General features: G+C 40.1%; 1 protein-coding gene across 1 annotated transcript; it reads right to left on the bottom strand.

Annotated features, from left to right (window-relative positions):
* Positions 1 to 150: 150 nt before the first annotated feature.
* On the bottom strand, positions 151 to 13,479 carry lck (LCK proto-oncogene, Src family tyrosine kinase). The gene is made up of 13 exons (XM_034122542.1): positions 13,252 to 13,479; positions 11,537 to 11,648; positions 10,925 to 10,985; positions 9,246 to 9,336; positions 8,510 to 8,608; positions 8,260 to 8,363; positions 7,678 to 7,827; positions 7,435 to 7,587; positions 5,238 to 5,417; positions 3,260 to 3,336; positions 1,275 to 1,428; positions 1,036 to 1,167; positions 151 to 927 (listed from the first exon to the last, which is right to left on the bottom strand). The coding sequence occupies exons 2-13, from the start codon at positions 11,642 to 11,644 to the stop codon at positions 731 to 733; spliced, it is 1,506 nt and encodes a 501-aa protein (XP_033978433.1). The 5' UTR covers positions 11,645 to 11,648; positions 13,252 to 13,479; the 3' UTR covers positions 151 to 730.
* Positions 13,480 to 13,608: the final 129 nt, after the last annotated feature.

Consider the following 13,608-nt stretch of genomic DNA (forward strand, 5'->3'; position numbering starts at 1 on the left):
TAAAGTTAATAGTTTTCCTAATGGAGTAATGCAGCTGAAGCAACTTTAATTTTTCCACACCTCATTACATTATTGAAATACTGTCCATGATCACATAGCCTACACTAACAGTTAGTGTCTGAAAACGTTTTTTTTATAATTTCAGAATTTCAGCACACACGATTAAAACTACAGTGTCCAGAAAGCACATATTTTTTATTATTAATTACATGTATTTATAGTCATAAAAGCATCAATAAAACATTTGATTATTTTTACGTATGAAACATACCAAGTTTAATCTGATGGGGGATCATTGGGGAAATGGGTTGTGATCGGTTCTGCTGTATTTTAAGTAACGGCAAAACAACATCCATGTTAAGCTTTTATCTGTAAGTAAAACCAGTAGGAACAAATATATAAATGTTTCGAGGTAAAACATAGCTGAGTACTTTGAGGGTATTTACATCTTAATAATGAGCACCAGGAGAGCTGCTACTTTCTCAGCTACAGTTGCCATGTCTATTCAAGCAGCATGCTGATCACTTCCCTCTCCAGCTGTTGCAAGAGTTTCCTGGTTTATAGTTCCACAAGAGGCCACTATAAAATACAATTCATGTAGAAGCAAAATACCCATGTAGCCTACTGTTTAAAGACAAATAAAACAAAATCCAGCATCCATCTTCACGAGCAATGCCTTTAGTTTGAGTACATTTATTGTAAGTCTGTATGTCTTTCTGCTTCTTGAGAGCTACTCCTGGTACTGCCTCTCTGTGGCCGTGACGAAATCCTCCAGAACGCTCCTCAGGTACTCGAAGGTGGGCCTGTCCTCTGGGTTTTCCCCCCAGCAAAGACACATGACGTTAAAAAGCCCCTCTGGACAGTTTTCTGGCCTCGGCATTCTGTAGCCCCGGTCCAGGTTCTGGATTACCTCTGGGTTGGACATACCTGAAAAACAGTTAAATTGTCAATGGTCTCAAAAATGTTATACTTTTACTTAGGTGTTTTAAGAAAGGAATTTGGGATGGACTAGTATGATAATTAATGAGTATTTACCAGGGTAGGGTATGCGTCCATATGTCACTATTTCTGTGAGGAGGATCCCAAATGACCACACATCAGACTTTATGGAAAAGGTGCCATAGTTGATAGCCTCTGGAGCCGTCCATTTGATGGGGAACTTTGCACCTATGAACACAGGAAGAAACCTTATCTTCTGTACAGATTTATATCATACTTACATTTTTGTTTTGACTTCAAGACAAACATGGGTGATTTGTCCGAGGATGTGTTACCTTCTCTTGCTGTGTATTCATTGTCCTCAATCAGCCTTGCCAGTCCGAAGTCAGCAATCTTACAAATGAGCTCACAGGACACCAGAATATTGGCTGCTCTCACGTCTCGATGAATGTAATTCTTCTGCTCAATGAAAGCCATGCCATCCGCCACCTGCAGGAGGCAGCACATCATCAGACAAGTCCTATCACTGTGTGTTCAAGCATGAAATGTGAGTGTGAGTGTAAGTGACTTGTGTATGGTTTAGTATTGTGTAATATTTGTGTGTGTTGGACAGATGGACAGCTTTGGTTCACTCCCAAATCAGGGAGTTTCCCACTTCCCCAGGTCAGTTCCTTATACCCTTTACCTCTGTACTCCACCCAGGTACATCCAGCTGTAACCGCTCTACTTCCTGATACTAAAAGCTGCAGTCTTGCCTTCACCTTACTACAGGCTGGCTGAATATTCCAGTGACTGTTTCTGATTCAATCATTAGTCATTTCTACATAAGCAGACCTATGATGTAACTTGAAACTATTGCACAAAGCAATTGATGTTATCTTATTAAGATTTCCACAGAATTCACAACCCACAGTTAATAAGCATCTGTGTCATTTGTGTGTTTGTGTAAATGTTTCTAACTCTCTACATTTTGCTGGGTCAGTGGTGTATATGTCAGACACAAGAATGTATCACATAGGTGCAATTAGCCCTGGGGGGCTTGTCCGAAACGTGAGATGTACGTAGCCTATGTCTGTGTATTTCATAAACTTTTACCGTCGTCATGACTTCCAATTCAGGCAACTTAACGCCTCTTCACTCTCCATTTGATTGTGGTATGATTCAATCTGAAACTCTTGAACTCTTCTGATTCCATTCATGTATACACATTTTAGTCAAGGTTTAAGTATGTGGACAGAGAGTCCAATGGGCTACTGTGGCCGAGCAAGGTCATTCATCACTTTAATTTTAGAGTTACTTGCTAGGGCTTTTACCACAAATGCTATCAGAGCATGACGACTCGCTAGAATGCATCTTTTTTAAACCACGTTTACCACAAAGCTCTGTATGAACCTATTCTCAAATGAAGAATCTCTTGTTAGACTTTGAAAGATCATTCTGTCTTCCGGTGGCTGGGTTTCCCACACCCACACCAGTTCCTTTATTAGCATCTAACATTTAAAGAAGTAGATGCAGGAATGATAACATTGCGATATTTTTTTCATATCCTTTCATGTTGCTATGTGCTGGATAAGAATGATACCGTTCTTATCTGTACGCTAAAAGTGAAGCGAGAACCAGTAGCTTAGCTAAACCTAGCCCAGCTTAAAGATTGGAACCATGACCAAACGGCTGGCGCTGTCCAATAGTAGACAGCTTTTTAAACCAGATACAACATGTTGATAAGTGAGCTGTTGATGAGCTGGTAGGCAGATTGTGTTAACTTTTAAAGCCAGACTAGCTGTTTCCCCCTGTTTCCAGTATGTGTGCTAGGCGATAACTGTCTCCTGGCTGTAGGTTCATATTTAACAGAAAGATATGAGAACGGTATCATATTCTAGTGAAGCCCTCGGCACAAAATACATAATAAGTGTACTCCCAAAATGTTGTTATACCCCTTAAACTTTTAGTCTGTGTTAATCCTTGTTTAAACATCTGGTGTAACTGACCAGATTTGTCTTTTGTCAGGCTTAAAATCACAACGAGAACTTTCACATGGGTTAATAAAAAGGTGAATCTCTCCCCTATCCTGGTTCTTTGGTTTTAACCAGTTTTATTTGTGACAACATGTCTAGACCACATGCACCTCTGCTCACACACACACCCTGCTCTGTCATACAGCGTTGAGTGTAAGTCTCATTACAACAGTGGTCAGTTTCCTGTCTATGAGGATCATGCTGAGAGAATAGGCTGTGAAAGAATAAACGAAACAGAGTGTGGTAAATGGAGAATGTAGATAAAAGCACAGATTCATTGACAGTAAAAAAGAGAGTTGTCTTGCCTGAGCCGCCATGTCTATCAGAGTGTTCATTGGCAAACTGCTTCCCTCTGTGGTTTTCAAGTAATCCACTAGGCTTCCTGTGAAAATGACATTTAAGTTGTATCTTTTCAGACAAGCACGTTTTGCTGAACAAAAAACATTTTGTAACAAAAAATCATGTCAGCCTTAACAGATGGACTCTAGCAACCTATTTCTACAATCAAATATATCTATAAAGTAGGTTACAACCACAAGTGCATGCTGAATAGTACAGAACAAGCTTTAATTGAATTGGACAACAAAAGTAAAGCCAAGTTTGTTCCAGAAGATTATATTTTCCTTGGTAAAAACCTCATGGACATAAATAGACAGTTGGACCAGAATAGCAGTTTAAAACAGGGGACATAACACTTTGAGGAAGTGCACAAACATCAGTCAAGTTGATGTATATAGTTTCTGACAGCAGACTTTGTGTTGAGTTTGATAAGCACAGAACAATAACTCCGCACACAAGCCAACCAAGTCAAACCAAAGGAAATAAGAGGTATGACTGTGCCAGGAAAGAGGAGGCCTTTGCTCCTCTGCTTAAAGTCAGGAAGACAGCTTTTGAAGTCTGGAGGAACGCTTTTTGTCAAGGTCACAAAAGGAAGCCGGGTTGACACGCCTGTTTTTTTCCATCTTTGTTGTCTTCCATAATAAAAACTGAAAAGACGAGAACTACGAGCCATCCTTTCTCTTGAACACAGAGGCGACAATTGTGTCCTGTCCACACGTGGATCCCAGACAAAGAGGCAGCCTCATGTAGAGCCACTGCTGTTGGTTTACAGGCCACTCATACAAGACCATACAAAGCCACTCCATTCAATTCTGCTGCAAGGCTAAAGCTGTGTTTGTGACAGCATCTCTCTATGCATATTGTTGTTGTTCCTCCCAGTGAAGGAGAATTAAACATATTTGTTGAGATTAAAGATACTGCATGACTTACAAATGACTGCTGCACTTGTGCGTGATAAACTATTACAGGGCATAGAGCATGTAATATGGAAAGTTGTTTGCATCTGTTACGATTGCCCCTTTTTATTTCTTTTGTTTGTGGTTCAATGTGCTTGTGAGTGTCTGTGGATGCAATGTGCGTAATGCAGACTCTGGAAAGTAGCCAAGTATCATCAAGGGGTCTTTGTGAACAATAACCTGATTAATCACCCTCTCCTATTTGAACACCCTCTTGTCTCAGATGGGCCAGGAGACTGGGATTTCCCCTTCATGAGTAAACACCAGTAACCTGACTGGAGGGGCCCGGAAAATAAGTGAAAGTTCATGTTTGCTTTGAGACATTTTAGCACAGAGTGGCGAATACAGGAGCGTTGCGAGGAGAAGCTGAAAATAGCCTATCAGAAGGCAGGCCACTTCAGCAGAGCAGCATGCTTTGGGAGGCAAGGCTCATGACCGAGTCCCTTATTTAGGTTTGCTCTCACAGCTGCATTCATGTCCATGCACGGGTTGTGATTATACAGTATTATTTCAGTAATGTTTATATCTTTTATCAAACATAGGAAGGCAGCTGTGTGTTCAAAAGATAATTCAACAGAGTCACTGAAGTCTGCAAATACGGTGACTAATGAAAAGGATGAAACACTTTGGGCAGCCCAGTCTTTTGTTAAAGCAAGTGCTCTAACAACCATTTTTCTAATTCCAGATCAACATGTTTGATCCTGAACGTCTACGCCGCTGCCTATCATTTATTTTTTCCCCAGGCCCAGACATTATGCTTATGACACCGCCTTTGGTTTTCGGGCAACAGGGCCTGAGATTAAGGGAATGATCGTTTCAGACAGGCTTAGACATACTCCAGCTGACTAAGTGAATTGAAAAGAAGCTGGTATGATTAAAGAAGAATCTCTTTTTAATTTAGCTTCAATTGAGGATGATGGAAATACCCTGGGACCATGGTTTTCCTTTTCTTTTCATGCTATAAGAGATAACTGGAGTTTCTACCCACCATTCTCCATGTACTCCGTGACAATATAGATTGGCTCCTGCGTGACAACGGCGAAGAGGCGGACGAGACGTGGATGCTGCAAGTTCTTCATCATGTTGGCCTCTGCCAGGAAGGCTTCCACCGTCATTGTGCCTATCTTCAGGTTCTTAATTGCCACCCTCCTGTCATTATTGTAGACACCTGACAATATACATTTGGACATCAGTGGTTGAAGGGCATTGTTTAAAACAAGACAAAGAGTCTGCAGACATGCTAGCAGGTACAGCAGTGCAGTGCTTATCACAATGTTAACATGCTAATGTTAAGCAGGTATAATGTTTTCCACAATTTGTGTTGGCTAGCAAACGTATTCAAATGTATTTGCTCATTAAAGGTAGTGTAGGTAATTCACTTCAGAAACACTTTTTGTTATATTCCATGGAATGCTCTTAACATCCCGATAGCAATGAATATCTTAAGTGCTTTGACAAAAAATCCATAAAAAAATGTCATCTGTGGAAGCCGTAGTACTGTAAAAAGTACGACCAATCATTTTAGCCAGCCCGGCTAAAATAACTGGATGGCCTACCTGCCTGTCAGCCTTCCATCTGTGCACAAACTTATCTCGTGCCCTCATTGGTCATGTGCGCGTTCGTGTGTGTTGGAGGAGGGGCTCTGTAAGGGAGTCTGAAGGAAGGGGCGGATTTTCTTCGGCTGCGTACTTTCAAATTCTAGCGCACTCAAGCTGGTTTCTCCATTCTTACGGAGAAACCGGCTCGAGATCGCTAGAATTTGAAAATACACAACCGGAGAAAATCTGCCACTTCCTTACAGAGCCCCTCCTCCAACACACACGAACGCGCACATGACCAATGAGGGCACGAGATAAGTTTGTGCACAGATGGAAGGCTGACAGGCAGGTAGGCCATCCAGTTATTTAGCCGGGCCGGCTAAAATGATTGGTCGTACTTTTTACAGTATTACGGCTTCCACAGATGACATTTTTTTATGGATTTTTTGTCAAAGCACTTAAGATATTCATTGCTATCGGGATGTTAAGAGCATTCCATGGAATATAACAAAAAGTGTATCTCGAGCGGTTTCTCAAACTTACCTACCCTACCTTTAAGCATTGAAGTAATTAAAATAATGTTCTTCTTATGGCGCCAAATGAAAAACCTTAACTTATCGGCATTCAGTCTAGGAACATGCATGTTTGTAGCATTAATGTTTATCCAACTAATAGTTGGTGAGTGAATTCACTCGCAATCGAAAATGTGGACCTAATTTTGGTACTAGAATAAAAACTTAGGGGATGACCAAAGTAATGCGGTGATAAATACAGTTGTTATGACATACCGACAATAGTTCCACATGACTGTCATGCAAACATGACTTCATTCCAGATCTGCTACATTAAAACATGTCACTCAAACCCACAGCCATGCTCATGAAATGATAAGCATCTCACACCATGCATGAAGCGTAGCATTGGAAACAAAATGAAAATGAAATAAAACTTTCATAGCAAATGAAAACCACTCCCATTATTTAAGCATGTCCTTGAAAGTCCCCAATCTTTGGACGTGAATAGAGAAACAAATACAGTGCCCAGACTACATGCAAGAAGATATCGTAAATAGAGAGTGGCTGTGCAATGAGGACAAGTTCCATGGTTGGCAATGTTTATCTCTCTTAATACAAGGGTTTGTTTGGCATGTTGAATTGAGCTGGCAATTGAGGATGGAAAAGAGAAGGGAATTACCCCTTTAATTGAATAATAAGGACGTTGTGGCACAGATGATTAAAACTGATACCCTTGTGATCAGCACATTTTCGTGTCTGACTTAATACTCAACAATTGCGTTTATGCAAGAATTGTTAAGAGACCATTCATCCAATTCATGAGCTCTTTGCAAATTTAGATTGATGTTGTTTGAGTGCTGTTGCATAACAGGGATAATACCTCATAATTCTTCAGTGAACCAGCTCATACAAGCCTACAATTAAGACCGTGTTTAGGAAACTGTTCTGCATACGCTGTGGAAAAACCCAGGCTAAAGGCTTTAGGTGCCCACAACTTGATAACAGGGCTCTGTACATGTGATGGATCTGTGCAAAATTGTGCAAACCATTATGTACAAAATAGAAAAAAATGACACTTAAATAATTGAATTGGATCAATCATTTCCCCCATAGGGTCTTCTCTGTCCCTTACCCATCCAGACTTCTCCAAACTGTCCTGCTCCCAGCTTTTGCTCCAGCTTCAGGGACTCTCTGGGAATCTCCCACTCATCCTGCCACCAGGGCTTCTGTGGTGCCCTCGACTGACACGGCTTCACCAGCTTTGTGCACAACCCCTCTGCCTCACCTGAACGATACAGAGACCACACAGGTTTAGAATCATTTAGATAAAGACCCCACAGCGATCTTGTTAGTCATTTCAACAGGCTGCACGCACGTGAGTGATGCTGGACCATCTCCTTCAGCGAGCTAAAGGATATCTTGGCTGTGATGTAGAAGCCACCATCGTCCATGTTGCGGATTCTGTAGTGCTTGACTACTTCCCCAGTGTTGTGGTCCAAGTCCCTGATTGATAAGGAGAATGAGCCTGGAACAAAGAAGAAACATAATGGAATCGAGGTGTTTTCAACTAAAGATATCGGAACATCACAAATCGATTGAAGTTTATTGGTGAAAAAAACATTTTTCTCTCACTTCTTTACATTACACTATATTGATTTATGACACATCTAGTAGTGTTTGCATTTCAGACTAAAAGCAAAACTGAAATCAAACATGTTAAACGAGTTTGGAAGCAGGAAGGGAGTTGTGGGAAATGGGTCATCTGCCAGTCATAACAAGACAAAGTAACATGGGGAAACCCACACCTTTTGTGTGTTGTATTATTGTAAAGAAATATATCAAAGTCTTAATATTCTACCGATAGCACCTTTAAGCAAATAACAATGAAAAGCCATACTCCAAATATGCTGCTGAGAAACTGCCTTTTGAGTCAATGACATGATGACAAAAATATCACCTTGGGTTGTCTCACTCTCTCGAATCAAGAAGGAGCCCATTGTATTCCCGGGAGAGAGGAGGAGCCGCGTGGCTTCGTTTCTCGAAATGTTCTTAAAGAACCACCTGCAACACAAATACACGATATGCTTCACACTATGAGCAAACCACTTCCCTTCCCTCAGGGACACAGCACGCATGATATGAGATGGTGTTGAGGTTGAGTGACATGGCGTTGAGAGATGTATGATTATGTTTCCTGTGTGACGTACGATTCTGTCTCCATGGTGGTCATCGCAACAAAGTTGTATGGGATGTAGCCCTGCTGGCCTGTGGTGAGAGACTCCGCCAAATACCACTCTGGATCTTCCCTGAGGGCAAAAGAGTGACTTTTACAAATGAAACACAGTCTAGACTTTCTGAGAGACGGAGTACATATTCAGAAAGCAGTTTCAGTTAGCCCCCCAACGGAAAAAGGTGTTCTCTGCACTGGTAATGATCAGTGCATCAAATGAACCGCATGTCACATTAGGCGTGGGAATGTCTTGTTTTACAGTGAAGATGTTCAATTCAACAACATTCCCCACACTGTATAGGTTCTTAAACTTGACATTTCAAAAAAGGAATAGTTCTCCCTAAAACCTCTATTTTTTTATATTTATTTTTGCTTTTTTCCAACCAAACACTGTATTGTATTTTCTGAGTGTTAAAAACACACAAACAAAATGAACCCATATTTTATTTATTTATTTGAAAAGTTCAATTACATTTTAGAGTATTTTTTGGAGTTTTTCACATTAATAAAGCCATGTTTTTATTTAAAAATTCCACCAACCAAACCAACGTGTTCCCTTATTTCCTGTATATGTATATATTCTGTAGGCCTAAAATGTAAATGAAGCTTTAGGTTACGTTGAGGTGAGTGGATAGTCTATGAATTGTTGTCTGGGGCCTAAATATTCTAAGATATATTTCCCTATCTTTACTTTACGGTAATGAGCAGCTTACTTGTTGATGATCTTGAGTTTGTCTCCCTTCTGAAAGCCCAGGTCTCCATCATGGTTGGGTTCATAACTGTATATGGCCAGCACAAGGTTGTCTGCAAGGAGGTTTGTACATTTTTGAAAGAATTACATATAGGTGAAACACATTAGCCACAGATTTCACTCCCAAAACGTACTATTAGAATATATTAAAGGCTTTAGTTGTTTTGATATTTATATTTTGGCAATTGGCTGCCTGTAAAGGCTCGAAGGCGATGGTGAGTAGGACAGTGGTAAAGCTTAGTCTTCTGCATAGCGCTTACAGTATGTGTATTGGTAGCCCATTATTGTTTATGTGGCTAAAGGTAAAGTGGGCTGGAAAAAAAGGAGGAACATATGGGAAACGGAGCGAGGTGAAGCCACATTGGCAGCAAATTAGCTAAACTCCATGTATGCTTAGTTATACATGTAATTTAATCCATAAATAACTAATACGAAGAGGTTCACAATTTAGATTTTTGTAAAGGAAGAAAGGAAATGTTAACTTCTTATGCTCCTGCATTTAGACACAATATTTAAACTATAAGGGAGATGGGGAGATGTTACAAAAAGGTTGGTGAGGCAAATGATTGTGTGTGCAAATTATAAAATGCAAACTGTAGTTTGGAATAAAGGAATAAAATCAAAAGCTTTTAAATGTATTTACTAGGGCTGTCAAGTTAACGCGTTAATAACGCGTTAACGCAAAAAAAAATTAACGCCACTAATTATTTTAACGCGATTAACGCATGTGTATTTTTTGTCCTCGGCCGCCCAGTAGTTTCAGAGCGCATCGAGTTTAAAATACCATCTACAAGCTGATGCTTACAGCCCCGCACCTGCCGCCCGCTTGTGGCAGACCACACTTCCACGCTCACCGGCAGGCCCGGACTGGCCATCGGGAGGACCGGGAGGGTGTGTGTATGTGTGGCGCGACTCGCGCGAGCGAGGCACACCTTACGTGTTGTTGTTGTTAGCATCTGGTGCTAGCTAGCTGCGCTAACGGATATAAGGAGCTGTTTCAATGACATTTCGCCGACAACTGCGCCGAGCACTTTACTTTATGCAGGTAGCCAGACAGTGGGACATTGTACGAAAAGTCAGCACACTCAGCACGGATAGTGCGCGCAACATGATTGCAGCTCCCACACCACACACACACACACACACACACACACACACACACACACACACACACACACACACACACACACACACACACACACCACACACCACACACACACACACACACACACACACACACACACACACACACACACAGTATTATTGTATGAGAGGTTCCAGGTTGAATCGAATATTTGTAATGTTCAGAGGTTGTTGTGTTTAATATTCATGAGAATATTTGTCATTGTTCAAATGATAATAAACAAACATATAAAGCATATTTGTCCACTCATATGTTGATAATAGTATTAAAAACTTGAAAAATATCCCTCTAAGTTACATTTAGAACAGATACAAAATGTGCGATTAATTTGCGATTAATCGCGATTAACTATGGACAATCATGCGATTAATCGCGATTAAATATTTTAATCGACTGACAGCCCTAGTATTTACACATTCAATAATGTTTTATCACTTTTATTTGTATTTACACTTTACTACTTGCAAATGTAGAACAGTTTGTTGTATTTTTGTCACCTGGTAGAGGAGATGTAGGAGGTGAATACTGTGATGGGTGATGAATAAGCTGGTCTGTGTACTGGAGATCAAAAAACAAACAATATTAGACTTTCCAAAGAACAAAAGAAGAATCCGGCAGAAAAAATAAGTAAGTATCACATTCATCTAAAATAAACGTCAGGTTATTAGGCCAATGTTATCACAGTTTAGGTTTTTCTCCCAGACAAAATGTCTCAACATAATGTGCCACACACAGGTGGCTTTCTACTTTATTTCTAATCTAACGGGATATCTTACTCATGCAGAGGAAACAAAAACACAGAGGGAATGATTACGCTGTAATTTAATCACAAACACAAAAGAGAACTTCCCTCACAGGCATGTAGGTTATAAACCGTTATGGACACAAAACACAAAAACAGATTGCTCTATTTTTCTTGGAAATGTTTACATCATTTACACGCCATGAATTGAATTGTTGCACCCTATGAAATGTTCACACACTCATGGGCACACAAACAACCAAAGGCCATTCACGTGAAGCTCACTTACACACATTCAAACACTACAATGTATGATGAACTGACACAAACACACGCCTGTACATACAATATGTGCAGTGACACTTACTGGGTTGCATGACTGGGGGGGTATGGCGCAGTTGCAGTGATCACAGATTTCATCCAAGTTCTCAATCCAGTCGCTGTCTGAATAGTCCGAACTGCAGTTGCAGCCCATTTTTCTGCAATTAAGAGGTTTAATTCAAGCATTATGGGCATTAGGGTTCATAAAATAATGTCTATACATTTTTTGATGGCGTGTGAAAGTATTTTCTTTTTTTGTGCGGCGTCTGAGATAGCTTTCATGTCCCTTAAGGAATGTCTCTCATACCAATCCAAGACGGTTTACGGTTTGCGATGCATTTTAAAAGATAGATATCAAATACTGTTTGGAACTAAACTAAAATTGCGTTGCGGTGGACAGAAAACAAAAAAGAAATCCGAAACTGTCATACTGTTATCGAATGTGATTAGGGCCTCGCCTCAAAATGGAGAACCGGGCTGGAAACAAAGGGCCTAACACATGTGAAAGCTTTATCTGTAGGCACTGTTTCGACACTATAAACCTGCAAGTAAAATCACATCCAGCACTGTGACAAACAGCTACATTGTTACTTCCCATTATTGCAAATCGCAGGAGTGGACATGTTCTAATTCTACCTCAAGCACTACGAAATTCTAAAAGATACTAATCTTGTATAATCCAGCATGGGGTGCTCTGTATTTTGTTTTACACTGGTGCACTGTATGAGCTGGCCTTCTTAAGCTCACTTGGCTCCCAGCGGGCCGCTCATGGAACAGGGTCAGTGGGCTAATCGCAGCGGCCGTCTGTCCCAAAGGCTCGGAGCCGTGAGAACAATCTGGAGAGGCCTGACCCGCCAATAACAGCCCAACACTGCACTGAGAGCCCGAGGAGCGATCACTTTGACCTATGAGGAGTTTTTCTAGGTTTTTTTCTCAATTATCAGCACTCCTACGCATTCTGGCCAGTACTCACAGAGTCACACAAACAAAGTCAGCATTTTCCATTCAGGGGCTACCCTCTTTTGTTTATGATCTGAAGGCCTTGGCAAACAAATACTGATTGTTATTGTATGCAGAGTATCATGAAGAAACTCTGTTAGTCTGAATAATGACCTGATACATGTTGACATTGTAAGTGAAGCATGTAGGATTATAACCACACCTTTAAAAAAAAAAAGCATTATGAACACTATAAACAAATAAACTAGATTTAAAAATGTAACGAAATATCAACACAAATATTTTATGAGATTTTTATGTTGATGCAGCTCTGTTCCAATTCCAACATTTCACATTTTATTCGTTTTTTGTACTTCATAATCTAGTCTGCATCACCTACATTGTGTCTCTCGTATTCACAGTTTGTGTGGCAGCTTTCAACTTACAAACACGTCTAAAGAACATTTAACTTTAATATTAATCCTTTGTTTGTTCCTTTTATCATAGTGATTTTTATCAACAGCGCTAATGAAATATTTTTTTATACACATTAATTTAGAACCAGGCAACAAAAACATAGTGAGTGTAGCTATAGGGATGTAACTCGGGCTTTGACATAATTTTTCTCTATTTTTCATTACATTAAATTACATTAAAGACTCAACGAATCTGCAAACTCTAAACATCCTGTCTGATTTATGTATCTCTTGTCATGTAACACATGATAACTAAAGAAAAATGATCACTTTTAGTTTATTCACTTTTCTTTCTCTACATTTTAAAACTATGCGACAACAATAGAATCACAAGTATGACACTTACCTTTTGAAATATGAAATGTCTCTTCAAATGTGCAATATCAGATATCACGTGCCTCCATAAAGACACTTTTTAAATATGTCTATTTTGTAAAGAAAAATCTATTTAGCAGTAAGGTAGTTTTTCACAACGGGTGTGAAGATGTCATCATCCGCTTCTCTTATAGTCACTAACTGAATGTGCGAACACACACTTTGGAGAAGCGGAGGAGAGTGACAGCAGAGTTTCCTGTCGTTGAAAGGTTGAGGGTTGCTCTGCAGGCTTCTTCTATAACAGGTGCTTCAACTTGCAGCTGTGTGTGAGCAGTTAAAGGCTCCATGGTAAAGGGGTCAGGACAGCACCTTTCCCAAAGATGTTTCC

This window comes from Trematomus bernacchii, unplaced genomic scaffold (genome assembly GCF_902827165.1).
Source record: "Trematomus bernacchii unplaced genomic scaffold, fTreBer1.1, whole genome shotgun sequence".
Classification (NCBI taxonomy): domain Eukaryota; kingdom Metazoa; phylum Chordata; class Actinopteri; order Perciformes; family Nototheniidae; genus Trematomus; species Trematomus bernacchii.